General features: G+C 42.6%; 1 protein-coding gene across 1 annotated transcript in view; it reads right to left on the bottom strand.

Moving 5' to 3' along the window:
* Positions 1-1,534: 1,534 nt before the first annotated feature.
* LOC133656430 (neurotrypsin-like) overlaps positions 1,535-13,466 on the bottom strand; it is a 75,600-nt gene continuing 63,668 nt past the window's right edge. Inside the window, exons 13-14 of the mRNA XM_062057508.1 lie at positions 13,198-13,463; positions 1,535-1,950 (exon numbers count right to left, since the gene is read on the bottom strand). Of these exons, the coding sequence (XP_061913492.1) occupies positions 1,535-1,950; positions 13,198-13,463 (682 nt within the window). The remainder of the gene's footprint in view (positions 1,951-13,197; positions 13,464-13,466) is intronic.

Below are 13,466 nucleotides of genomic sequence, written 5' to 3'. Positions count from 1 at the left end.
ATTGTCAGATAAATACCTTACTGAGTGTTATTGTCAGACAAATACCTTACTGTCAGATTGTCAGATAAATACCTTACTGAGTGTTATTGTCAGATAAATACCTTACAGAGTGTTATTGTCAGATAAATATCTTACCGAGTGTTATTGTAAGATAAATACCTTACTGAGTGTTATTGTCGGATAAATACCTTACCGAGTGTTATTGTCGGATAAATACTTTACCGAGTGTTATTGTCGGATAAATACCTTACTGAGTGTTATTGTCAGATAAATACCTTACTGTCAGATAAATACCTTACTGTCAGATAAATACCTTACCGAGTGTTATTGTCAGATAAATACCTTACTGAGTGTTATTGTCAGATAAATACCTTACTGTCAGATTGTCAGATAAATACCTTACTGAGTGTTATTGTCAGATAAATACCTTACTGTCAGATTGTCAGATAAATACCTTACTGAGTGTTATTGTAGGATAAATATCTTACTGAGTGTTATTGTCAGATAAATACCTAACCGAGTGTTATTGTAAGATAAATACCTTACTGTCAGATCGTCAGATAAATACCTTACTGTCAGATAAATACCTTACTGTCAGATTGTCAGATAAATACCTTACCGAGTGTTATTGTCAGATAAATACCTTACCGAGTGTTATTGTCAGATAAATACCTTACTGAGTGTTATTGTCAGATAAATACCTTACTGTCAGATTGTCAGATATATACCTTACTGAGTGTTATTGTCAGATAAATACCTTACTGTCAGATTGTCAGATCAATACCTTACTGAGTGTTATTGTCAGATAAATACCTTACTGTCAGATTGTCAGATAAATACCTTACCGAGTGTTATTGTCAGATAAATACCTTACTGAGTGTTATTGTCAGATAAATACCTTACTGAGTGTTATTGTAGGATAAATATCTTACCGAGTGTTATTGTAAGATAAATACCTTACTGAGTGTTATTGTCAGATCAATACCTTACTGAGTGTTATTGTCGGATAAATACCTTATTGAGTGTTATTGTCAGATAAATGCCTTACTGTCAGATTGTCAGATAAATATCTTACCGACTGTTATTGTTAGATAAATATCTTACTGAGTGTTATTGTCAGATAAATACCTTACTGAGTGTTATTGTCAGATAAATACCTTAGTGAGTGTTATTGTTTAGTGCATTGTATTATTGATGAATAATCATTGATAAAGATGAGAAGTATTAACATTTGTTCGCTCCTTATTTAAGTAGCTTAGTCATGGCTTGAAATCATGAAGATGCAGCAAAAAAAAAAAAGTCCTTCTTTCTCTTCTTTTTAGTCGGAATAAAACGTCTTCTTGCATGTTGACCAGCTGCACACACTAGCGATTGTTTTCTTTTCAAAGTAAAAGCACATGCTGCGCCATTTTTCGGGGCCGTCGTCCGGGCAACACAGCGAGCTCCGCCCACACACAGCCACCTGGCCAATCGGCGGAGGTGAGTTCAGATTGGAATTTGTTTCCCCCCCTAGGCGGTCACATGGCACGGGCGCTCAAGCCGCCATCTGCGCTTGGGTGTCCGCCGCGTGGCGTCGGTGTTGTCGTCTGACGCCGCCGACGACGATGTCGTTCGTTTCCGACCTGGACGCGACCCCTCGTCGGCCGCTCTGGCCGTCGGTGACCTCGTCGATCCAGCCCCGGAGGCGTCCGACTCGTGTGTAGAGCGCCGGCGAGGAGGGGTCGGCGCAGTCGTAACCGCCGGCGACGACCCCCTCCAGTACCCATCGACCCAACTCACCTTGACACAGCAGCCCGCCTCCGGAGTTGCCCCGGCAACCGTCGCCGTGGAGGAGGCTGGTGTCCGGGGGGCTGCCGGCGCAGAGGGTGGCGTGGCTGGAGAAGCTGTCGCCGTGGCGCTTCTTGCATTGCCATGACGACATGAGGGGCACCCAGGAGGCCAGCACGGAGTCTAGGACGCAAACATCATCATCATCATCATCATCATCATCATCATCTTTAAGCTCAAACTGAGGTACCAAGTACCACTAGTGCTGTTTGGCGGGCTCCATCTAGTGCAGGGGTCGGCAACCCAAAATGTTGAAAGAGCCATATTGGACCAAAAATACAAAAACAAATTTGTCTGGAGCCGCAAAAAATTAAAAGCCATATTACATGTGTCATGAGATATAAATGTAATTAAGAGGACTTAAAGGAAACTAAATGACCTCAAATATAGCTACAAATGAGGCATACGCAATATGTACATATAGCTAGCCTAAATAGCATGTTAGCATCGATTAGCTTGCAGTCACGCAGTGACCAAATATGTCTGATTAGCACTCCACACAAGTCAATAACATCAACAAAACTCACCTTTGTGCACTCATGCCCAACGTTAAAAGTGTGGTGGACAAAATGAGATAGAAAAAGAAGTGGCATAAAACACGTCCTAGAAAGTCGGAGAACGTTATACATGCAAACAAACTATACGGCGAGTTCAAGGACCGCCAAAATTAGTAGGACAAAACGGCGCTCGCCAAATACTCGAATCAGTGAAGCATGTTTAATATAAACAGTGTGATTTATAACAATTAGCGAGGTTTATGTCATGTTTGTCCTCCTACAGAAAACATTCTAAAACAAAAAAATTGATTTTTTTTTTTCCCTCATCTTTTTCCATTCTTCATACATTTTTGAAAAATCCCCAGAGAGCCACCAGGGCGGCGCTAAAGAGCCGCAGCAACCCGCGATCTAGTGCAGGGGTCGGAAACCCAAAATGTTGAAAGAGCCATATTGGACCAAAAATACAAAAACAAATCTGTCTGGAGCCGCAAAAAATTAAAAGCCCTATTACATGTGTCATGAGATATAAATGTAATTAAGAGGACTTAAAGGAAACTAAATGACCTCAAATATAGCTACAAATGAGGCATAATGATGCAATATGTACATATAGCTAGCCTAAATAGCATGTTAGCATCGATTAGCTCGCAGTCACGCAGTGACCAAATATGTCTGATTAGCACTCCACACAAGTCAATAACATCAACAAAACTCACCTTTGTGCACTCATGCCCAACGTTAAAAGTGTGGTGGACAAAATGAGACAGAAAAAGTGGCATAAAACACGTCCTAGAAAGTCGGAGAACGTTATACATGCAAACAAACCATACGGCGAGTTCAAGGACCGCCAAAATTAGTAGGACAAAACGGCGCTCGCCAAATACTCAAATCAGTGAAGCATGTTTAATATAAACAGTGTGATTTATAACAATTAGCGAGGTTTATGTCATGTTTGTCCTCCTACAGAAACATTCTAAAACAAAAAAATTGATTTTTTTCCCCTCATCTTTTTCCATTCTTCATACATTTTTGAAAAATCTCCAGAGAGCCACTAGGGCGGCGCTAAAGAGCCGCATCAACCCGCGATCTAGTGCAGGGGTCGGCAACCCAAAATGTTGAAAGAGCCATATTGGACCAAAAATACAAAAACAAATCTGTCTGGAGCTGCAAAAAATTAAAAGCCATATTACATGTGTCATGAGATATAAATGTAATTAAGAGGACTTAAAGGAAACTAAATGACCTCAAATATAGCTACAAATGAGGCATATGCAATATGTACATATAGCTAGCCTAAATAGCATGTTAGCATCGATTAGCTTGCAGTCACGCAGTGACCAAATATGTCTGATTAGCACTCCACACAAGTCAATAACATCAACAAAACTCACCTTTGTGCACTCATGCCCAACGTTAAAAGTGTGGTGGACAAAATGAGATAGAAAAAGTGGCATAAAACACGTCCTAGAAAGTCGGAGAACGTTATACATGCAAACAAACCATACGGCGAGTTCAAGGACCGCCAAAATTAGTAGGACAAAACGGCGCTCGCCAAATACTCGAATCAGTGAAGCATGTTTAATATAAACAGTGTGATTTATAACAACTAGCGAGGTTTATGTCATGTTTGTCCTCCTACAGAAAACATTATAAAACAAAAAAATTGATTTTTTTTCCCCTCATCTTTTTCCATTCTTCATACATTTTTGAAAAATCTCCAGAGAGCCACTAGGGCGGCGCTAAAGAGCCGCAGCAACCCGCGATCTAGTGCAGGGGTCGGCAACCCAAAATGTTGAAAGAGCCATATTGGACCAAAAATTAAAAAAAACAAATCTGTCTGGAGCCGCAAAAAATTAAAAGCCATATTACATGTGTCATGAGATATAAATGTAATTAAGAGGACTTAAAGGAAACTAAATATAGCTACAAATGAGGCATATGCAATATGTACATATAGCTAGCCTAAATAGCATGTTAGCATCGATTAGCTTGCAGTCACGCAGTGACCAAATATGTCTGATTAGCACTCCACACAAGTCAATAACATCAACAAAACTCACCTTTGTGCACTCATGCCCAACGTTAAAAGTGTGGTGGACAAAATGAGATAGAAAAAGTGGCATAAAACACGTCCTAGAAAGTCGGAGAACGTTATACATGGAAACAAACTATACGGCGAGTTCAAGGACCGCCAAAATTAGTAGGACAAAACGGCGCTCGCCAAATACTCGAATCAGTGAAGCATGTTTAATATAAACAGTGTGATTTATAACAATTAGCGAGGTTTATGTCATGTTTGTCCTCCTACAGAAAACATTCTAAAACAAAAAAATTGATTTTTTTTTCCCCCTCTTCTTTTTCCATTCTTCATACATTTTTGAAAAATCTCCAGAGAGCCACTAGGGCGGCGCTAAAGAACCGCAGCAACCCGCGATCTAGTGCAGGGGTCGGCAACCCAAAATGTTGAAAGAGCCATATTGGACCAAAAATACAAAAACAAATCTGTCTGGAGCCGCAAAAAATTAAAAGCCATATTACATGTGTCATGAGATATAAATGTAATTAAGAGGACTTAAAGGAAACTAAATGACCTCAAATATAGCTACAAATGAGGCATAATGATGCAATATGTACATATAGCTAGCCCAAATAGCATGTTAGCATCGATTAGCTTGCAGTCACGCAGTGACCAAATATGTCTGATTAGCACTCCACACAAGTCAATAACATCAACAAAACTCACCTTTGTGCACTCATGCCCAATGTTAAAAGTGTGGTGGACAAAATGAGACAGAAAAAGTGGCATAAAACACGTCCTAGAAAGTCGGAGAACGTTATACATGCAAACAAACCATACGGCGAGTTCAAGGACCGCCAAAATTAGTAGGACAAAACGGCGCTCGCCAAATACTCGAATCAGTGAAGCATGTTTAATATAAACAGTGTGATTTATAACAATTAGCGAGGTTTATGTCATGTTTGTCCTCCTACAGAAAACATTCTAAAACAAAAAAATAGATTTTTTTTCCCCCTCTTCTTTTTCCATTCTTCATACATTTTTGAAAAATCTCCAGAGAGCCACTAGGGCGGCGCTAAAGAGCCGCGGGTTGCCGACCCCCGATCTAGTGGTACCCAATGGAGCTTAAATGTACAAACCCCAAAACCAGTGAAGTCGTGTAAATGGTAAATAAAAATGATTTGCTAATCCTTTTCAACCTATATTCAGTTGAATAGACTGCAAAGACAAGATATTTAACGCTCCAACTGGTAAACTTTGTTGTTTTTTTGCAAATATTAGCTCATTTGGAATTTGATGCCCGCGACATGTTTCCAAAAAGCCGGCACGAGTGGCAAAAAAGACTGAGAAAGTCGAGGAATGCTCGTCAAAGACTTATTTGGAACATCCCACAGGTGGACAGGCTAATTGGGAACAGGCGGGTGCCATGATTGGGTATAAAAGTAGCTACCATGAACAAGGACGGGGCGAGGGTCACCACTTTGTCAACAAATGCGTGAGCAAATTGTCTAAGAACAACATTTCTCAACCAGCTATTGCAAGGAATTTAGGGATTTCACCATCTACGGTCCGTTATGTCATCAAAAGGTTCAGAGAATCTGGAGAAATCACTGCACGTAAGCCATGATATTACGGACTTTCCATCCCTCAGGCGGTACTGCATCAAACCGACATCAGTTTGTAAAGGATATCACCACATGGGCTCAGGACCACTTCAGAAAACCACTGTCAGTAACAGTAACAGTCGGTCGCTACATCTGTAAGTGCATGTTAAAACTCTCCTATGCAAAGCCAAAGCCATTTATCAACAACACCCAGAAACGCCGCCGGCTTCTCTGGGCCCCGAGCTCGTCTAAGATGGACTGATGCAAAGTGGAAAAGTGTTCTGTGGTCTGACGAGTCCACATTTCCAATTGTTTTTTGGAAACTGTGGACGTGGTGTCCTCCGGAACAAAGAGGAAAAGAACCATCCGGATTGTTCTAGGCGCAAAGTTGAAAAGCCAGAATCTGTATGATTTACGCAACGTGCCAACTTCACTGGTTTTGTAAAATAACCTTGCATATATAAACATGTTCACCAACAATTGGCTATTTTTAATACGCCACAATCTGCATATTCTAAGTAAATGTTGGAGAACCATTGCTTTAGAACAGGGGTGTCCAACGTGCGGCCAGGGGCCCATTTGGGGCCTGCAGCTAATTGTCTCACGGCCCGTGTCACATTTTAAAATAATATTATAAAAAAAATAGAATGGAAGAGCATATAGGTTGAAGTTTGAAATGTTTTTGGGTAAAATGTTTGCATGTTTTGTGTGTTTGCCATATAAAAAAACAAGTTGTCTTTGACAAAAAGAGCATAAAACGCACAATAAAAACGTATAATTGACGACTAAATTGGAAGTTGATCCAGAGATTTAAGCGCAGGAAGAAAAAATGTAGGAATTATTTTTAACATTTTTATGAGTGGGACCCTTTTGGGTCCCTGAGAGCTTTAGTGAGACCTTTTTTGTAAAAGCTGTCTTTGCTCAAAAACAAATAATGATTTAAAAGCAATGTTGTTATGAATTATTGACCTATTTAGGGCTCTAATTACTTCACATCAAATATTCCACTTTGACAATATTTTGTGGGAAAATGTTGCGTATTTTGTGTTCTTGCCATAAAGAACAGGGTTTTTTACAAAAAAGGGATAAAATATAAATAAATAAACTTCATATGGACATGAAGTTGATCCAGAGATTTAAGCGTAGTAAAAAAATAATGTAGGACTTATTTTTAACATTTTTATGAGTGGGACCCTTTTGGGTCCCTGAGAGCTTTAGTGAGACCTTTTTTGTAAAATCTGTCTTTGCACAAAAACAAATAATGAATCAAAAGCAATGTTGTTATGAATTATTGACCTATTTACTTCGCATCAAATATTTCACTATTACAATATTTTACAAAATCCATCCATCCATCTTCAACCGCTTATCCGGAATCGGGTCGCGGGGACAGCAGCTCCAGCAAAGACCCCCAGACTTCCCTCTCCAGAGCAACATTTGCGACTTCCTCCTGGGGAATCCCGAAGCGTTCCCAGGCCAGAGAGGAGATGTAATCCCCCCATCTGGTCCTTGGCCTGCCGGGGGGCCTCCTCCCAGTGGGACGTGCAACAAGGACCTCCCTAGGGAGACGCTCGTGAGGCATCCGCACGAGATGCCCGAACCACCTAAGCTGGCTCCTTTCCAAGCGAAGGAGCAGCGGCTCTACTCCGAGTCTCTCTCGGGTGACTGCACTTCTCACCCTATCTCTAAGGGAGATGCCAGCCACCCCTCTGAGGAAACTCATTTCGGCCGCTTGTATCCGCGATCTTATTCTTTCGGTCATTACCCACACTTCATGACCATAGGTGAGAGTAGGAATGTAGATAGCTCGGTAGACCGAGAGCTTTGCCTTCTGACTCAGCTCCCGTTTCGTCACAACAGTGCGGCAGAGAGACTGCAATACTGCCCCAGCTGCTCCGATTCTCCGGCTGATTTCCTTCTCCATCTTTCCCTCACTCGTGAACAAGACCCCGAGATACTTAAACTCCTCCACCTGGGACAGAGTCCTGTCCCCTACCCGGACTGTACAAACCATCGGTTTCCTGCTGAGAACCATGGCCTCAGATTTGGAGATGCTGATCCTCATTCCAGCCGCTGAACACTCGGCTGCGAACCGATCCAGTGAGAGCTGAAGGTCACGAACCGAAGGTGCCATCAGGACCACATCATCTGCAAACAGCAGTGACGCAACCTTTAGCCCCCCGAGACGTATACCCTCTCCGCCATGGCCACGACTCCGCCTAGAAATCCTGTCCATGAAAATCACAAACAGGATAGGTGACAGAGCGCAGCCCTGGCGGAGACCAACCCCCACTGGAAACGGATCCGACTTACATCCAAGCACCCGGACACAACTCTCGCTTTGGTTGTACAGAGATTGGATGGCCCTCAGCAGGGTTCCCCTCACTCCGTACTCCCTCAGCACCTCCCACAAGATCTCCCGAGGGACGCGGTCATACGCCTTCTCCAAATCCACAAAACACATGTAGACTGGATAGGCATACTCCCAGGCCCTCTCCAGGATTCCCGCAAGCGTAAAGAGTTGGTCAGTTGTTCCACGACCAGGACGGAATCCACATTGCTCCTCTTGAATCTGAGGTTCGACTATCGGCCGGACCCTCCTTTCCAGTACCTTGGCGTAAACTTTCCCAGGGAGGCTGAGTAGTGTGATACCCCTGTAATTAGCACACACCCTCTGGTCCCCCTTTTTGAAAAGGGGAACCACCACCCCAGTCTGCCACTCCCTCGGCACTGTCCCAGACTTCCACGCAATGTTGAAAAGGCGTATCAACCAAGACAGCCCATCAACACCCAGAGCCTTCAGCATTTCTGGACGGATCTCGTCAACCCCCGGAGCTTTGCCACTGTGGAGTTGTCTAACTACCTCAGTGACTTCACCCCGAGAGATCGACGTCGATCCCCCATCATCCTCAGGCCCTGCTCCTATCAGGGAGGGTGTGTCTGATGTATTTGGGTTCAGGAGTTCCTCAAAGTGCTCTTTCCAACGCCCTACGACTTCCTCACTTGAAGTCAGCAAAGTCCCATCCTTGCCGTACACAGCTTGGATGGTTCCCTGCTTCCCCCTCCTGAGGTGCCGTATGGTCTTCCAGAACAGCTTTGGTGCCGCCCGATAGTCCTTCTCCATGGATTCCCCGAACTGCTCCCACACCCTCTGCTTAGCCTCGTCCACAGCCACGGCCGCTGCCCTTCGGGCCCGTCGGTACCTTGCAACTGCCTCCGGAGTCCCCCGGGATAACATACCCCGGTAGGACTCCTTCTTCAGTCGGACGGCTTCCCTGACCACCACTGTCCACCAGGGTGTTCGAGGGTTACCGCCCCTTGAGGCACCTAAGACCTTCTGGCCACAGCTCGCAGCTGCAGCTTTAGCAATAGAGGCTTTGAACACTGCCCATTCCTGTTCAATGTCCCCAACCTCCACAGGGATGGCAGAGAAGTCCCGCCGGAGGTGGGAGTTGAAGTCCTTCCGGACAGAGGACTCCTCCAAACGTTCCCAGTTCACCCGCACTACACGCTTGGGTTTGCCAGGTCTGTCCAGAGGTTTCCCCCGCCATCTAACCCAACTCACCACCAGATGGTGATCAGTTGACAGTTCAGCCCCTCTCTTCACCCGAGTGTCCAAAACATACGGTCTCAGATCAGCTGATACGATTACAAAATCGATCATTGATCTTTGGCCTAGGGTGCTCTGGTACCAGGTACACCTATGAGCATCCTTATGCTTGAACATGGTGTTTGTTATCGCAAGTCCGTGACTAGCACAGAAGTCCAATAACAATCCACCACTCAGGTTCAGATCAGGGAGACCGTTCCTCCCAATCACGCCAGTCCAAGTATCACTGTCATTGCCCACGTGCGCGTTGAAGTCCCCCAGCAAGACTATGGAATCCCCTGCCGGTGCCCCATACAGGACCCCATGCAAGGTATCCAAGAAGGCTGAATACTCTGAACTCCTGTTTGGTGCGTATGCACAAACAACAGTCAGAGTTTTCCCCCCTCCAACCCTAAGGCGAAGGGAGGCGACCCTCTTGTCCACTGGGGTGAACTCCAACGTACAGGCACTCAGCCGGGGACTCGTGAGTATCCCCACACCCGCCTGTGCCCTCACGCCCTGAGCAACTCCAGAAGTGAACAAGGTCCATCCCTTGTCCAGGAGTGTGGTTTCAGAGCCCTTGCTATGCGTAGAGGTAAGCCCCACCAGATCCAACCGGTAGCGCTCCACCTCTCGCACCAGCTCAGGCTCCTTCCCCACCAGCGTAGAGACGTTCCACGTCCCGAAAGTCAGCCTCTGCTGCCCCGAATTGGTCCGTCTGGAGCCTCCACTTTCACTGCCATCCACTTGGCAGCGCACCCGACCCCACTGGTTCCGACCGCGGGTGGTGGGCCCACGTGGCAGAGAAGATGGTGTGTCCACGTAGCTTCTTCGGGCTGTGCCCGGCCGGGCTCCGTGGCAAGCCCGGCCACCAGGCGCTCGCTGACGAGCCCTACCTCCGGGCCTAGCTCCGGAGGAGGGCCCCGGGCTTCCTCCGGGCCGGGTAACGCATCCTCTTATAGTATAGTTCATGGGGGGTATCGTAACCCTGATGGGGGGGGCATTCGGGTACTACACCTTGCCCAAGGGTGACCCGGAACTATGTAAGGCAGGGGCGTTCAACTCCCTGAGGCTTAATACAAGCCCACATACCAAAATACAAAATACAATATATTTTGCCATATAAAAAAACAAGTTGTCTTTGACAAAAAGAGCATAAAACGTACAATAAAAACGTATAATTGACGACTAGATCGGAAATTGATCCAGGGATTTAAGCGTAGAAAGAAAAAAAAAATTACTTATTTTTTAAATTTTTATGAGTAGGACCCTTTTGGGTCCCTGAGAGCTTCAGTGAGACATTTTTTGTAAAAGCTGTCTTTGCTCAAAAACAAATAATGATTTAAAAGCAATGTTGTTATGAATTATTGACCTATTTAGGGCTCCAATTACTTCACATCAAATATTCCACTTTGACAATATTTTGTGGGGAGAATATTGCATATTTTCTGTGTTTGCCATATAAAAACAAGCTGTCTTTGACAAAAAAGAGCATAAAAGGCACAATAAAAAGGTATAATTGACGACTAGATCGGAAGTTGATCCAGAGATTTAAGCATAGAAAGAAAAAAAGAACTTATTTTAAAACATTTTATGAGTGGGACCCAAAAGGGTCCCTGAGAGCTTTACTGAGACCTTTTTTTGTAAAAGCTATATTTGCACAAAAACAAATAATGATTTGAAAGCAATTTTATCGTGAATTATTGACCTATTTAGGGCTCCAATTACTTCACATCAAATATTCCACTTTGACAATATTTTGTGGGAAAATGTTGCGTAATTTGTGTTCTTGCCATAAAAAACAGGGTTTTTGACAAAAACGGGATACAATATAAATAAATAAAACGTCATATCGACATATCGATCTGAAGTTGATGTTTTTGGGTAAAATATTTGCATATTTTGTGTGTTTTGGGGTAAAATAGTTGCATATTTTGTGTTTTTGGGTAAAATATTTGCATATTTTGTGTGTTTTTGGGTAAAATATTTGCATAATATTGGCACATGTTTAGTTTTTGGGTAAAATATTTGCATATGGGTAAAATATTTGCATATTTTGTGTGTTTTTGGGTGAAATATTTGCATAATATGGGCATATTTTGTGTTTTTGGGTAAAATATTTGCATATGGGTAAAATATTTGCATATTTTGTGTGTTTGCCATATAAAAAACAAGTTGTCTTTGACAAAAAGGGCATAAAACAAACAAAAAAACGCACAATAAAATCGTATAATTGACGACTAGATTGGAAGTCGATACAGGGATTTAAGCGTAAAAAGGAAAAAAAATTACTTGTTTTTTAAATTTTTATGAGTGGGACCCTTTTGGGTCCCTGAGAGCTTTAGTGAGACTTTTTTTTTTAAATCTGTCTTTGCACAAAAACAAATAATGATTTCAAAGCAATTTTGTTGTGAATTATTGACCTATTTATGGCTCTAATTACTTCACATCAAATATTACACTTTGACAATATTTTGTGGGGAGAATATTGCATATTTTGTGTGTTTGCCATACAAAAAAAAAGTTGTCTTTGACAAAAAGAGCATAAAACGCACAATAAAAAGGTATAATTGACGACTAGATTGGAAGTTGATCCAGAGATTTAAGCGTAGAAAGAAAAAACTTACTTATTTTTTTTAATTTTTATGAGGGTCCCTATTAAGGCTCCAGTTACTTCACATCAAATATTCCACTTTGACAATATTTTGTGGGAAAATGTTGCATATTTTGTGTTCTTGCCATAAAAAACAGGGTTTTTGACAAAAACGGGATACAATATAAATAAATAAAAACTTCATATCGACACACCGACCTGAAGTTGATGTTTTTGGGTAAAATATTTACATATTTTGTGTGTTTTTGGGTAAAATATTTGCATATTTTGTGTGTTTTTGGGTAAAATATTTGCATAATATTGGCACATTTTTAGTTTTTGGGTAAAATATTTGCATATGGGTAAAATATTTGCATATTTTGTGTGTTTTTGGGTAAAATATTTGCATACTATTGGCATATTTTGTGTTTTTGGGTAAAATATTTGCATATGGGTAAAATATTTGCATATTTTGTGTGTTTGCCATACAAAAAACAAGTTGTCTTTGACAAAAAGGGCATAAAACAAACAAACAAAACGCACAATAAAAACGTATAATTGACGACTAGATTGGAAGGCGATCCAGGGATTTAAGCGTAGAAAGGGAAAAAAAATTACTTGTTTTTTAAATTTTTATGAGTGGGACCCTTTTGGGTCCCTGAGAGCTTTAGTGAGACTTTTTTTGTAAAATCTGTCTTTGCTCAAAAACAAATAATGATTTCAAAGCAATTTTGTTGTGAATTATTGACCTATTTATGGCTCTAATTACTTCACATCAAATATTAGACTTTGACAATATTGCATTGTTTGTGATCTTACCATTGACAAAGAGGCCAAACATCATAAAAAACAACAACTTTATATCGACAGATAGACCTTAAGTTGATCTACTTATTGAAGCATTTAATTAAAAAAAAAATTATATATAACTTATTTTTATGAGTGAGGCCTTTTATGATCCCCAATCATTTTAGTGGGACTTTTTTTGGACCCCAAAATAATAATGTTATGAATTATTGACCAATTTAATAAAGTGGTAGCACCACGGCTCGAGGAGGATCAATACGCACCTGCTCCGCTCCAGCCGGTGGTAACCATAACGACGCAGGACGAGGGCGCGCCGGCGGGTGCCGAGTCGACCGCGGGGAGGCAGGCGGCGTTGACGTCGGGGTCAAAGGCCAAACAGTGGCCCTTAGCGCTGGGCAGCTTCAGCAGAGCCAGGTCATGGCCGCCGCTCTGACCTTTGAACTTCCTGTGGACCACCACCTGCTCGGGGCTGACGGTCTGCTCCGAGGCCCCCATGCGCAGCAAGTACCTGGACGGCTCGCTCCCGAACCTA

This window comes from Entelurus aequoreus, linkage group LG08 (genome assembly GCF_033978785.1).
Source record: "Entelurus aequoreus isolate RoL-2023_Sb linkage group LG08, RoL_Eaeq_v1.1, whole genome shotgun sequence".
NCBI classification, from domain to species: Eukaryota; Metazoa; Chordata; class Actinopteri; order Syngnathiformes; family Syngnathidae; genus Entelurus; species Entelurus aequoreus.
The sequence above is the reverse complement of the archived record's forward strand: the minus strand, read 5'-3'. Positions and strand labels throughout refer to the sequence as shown.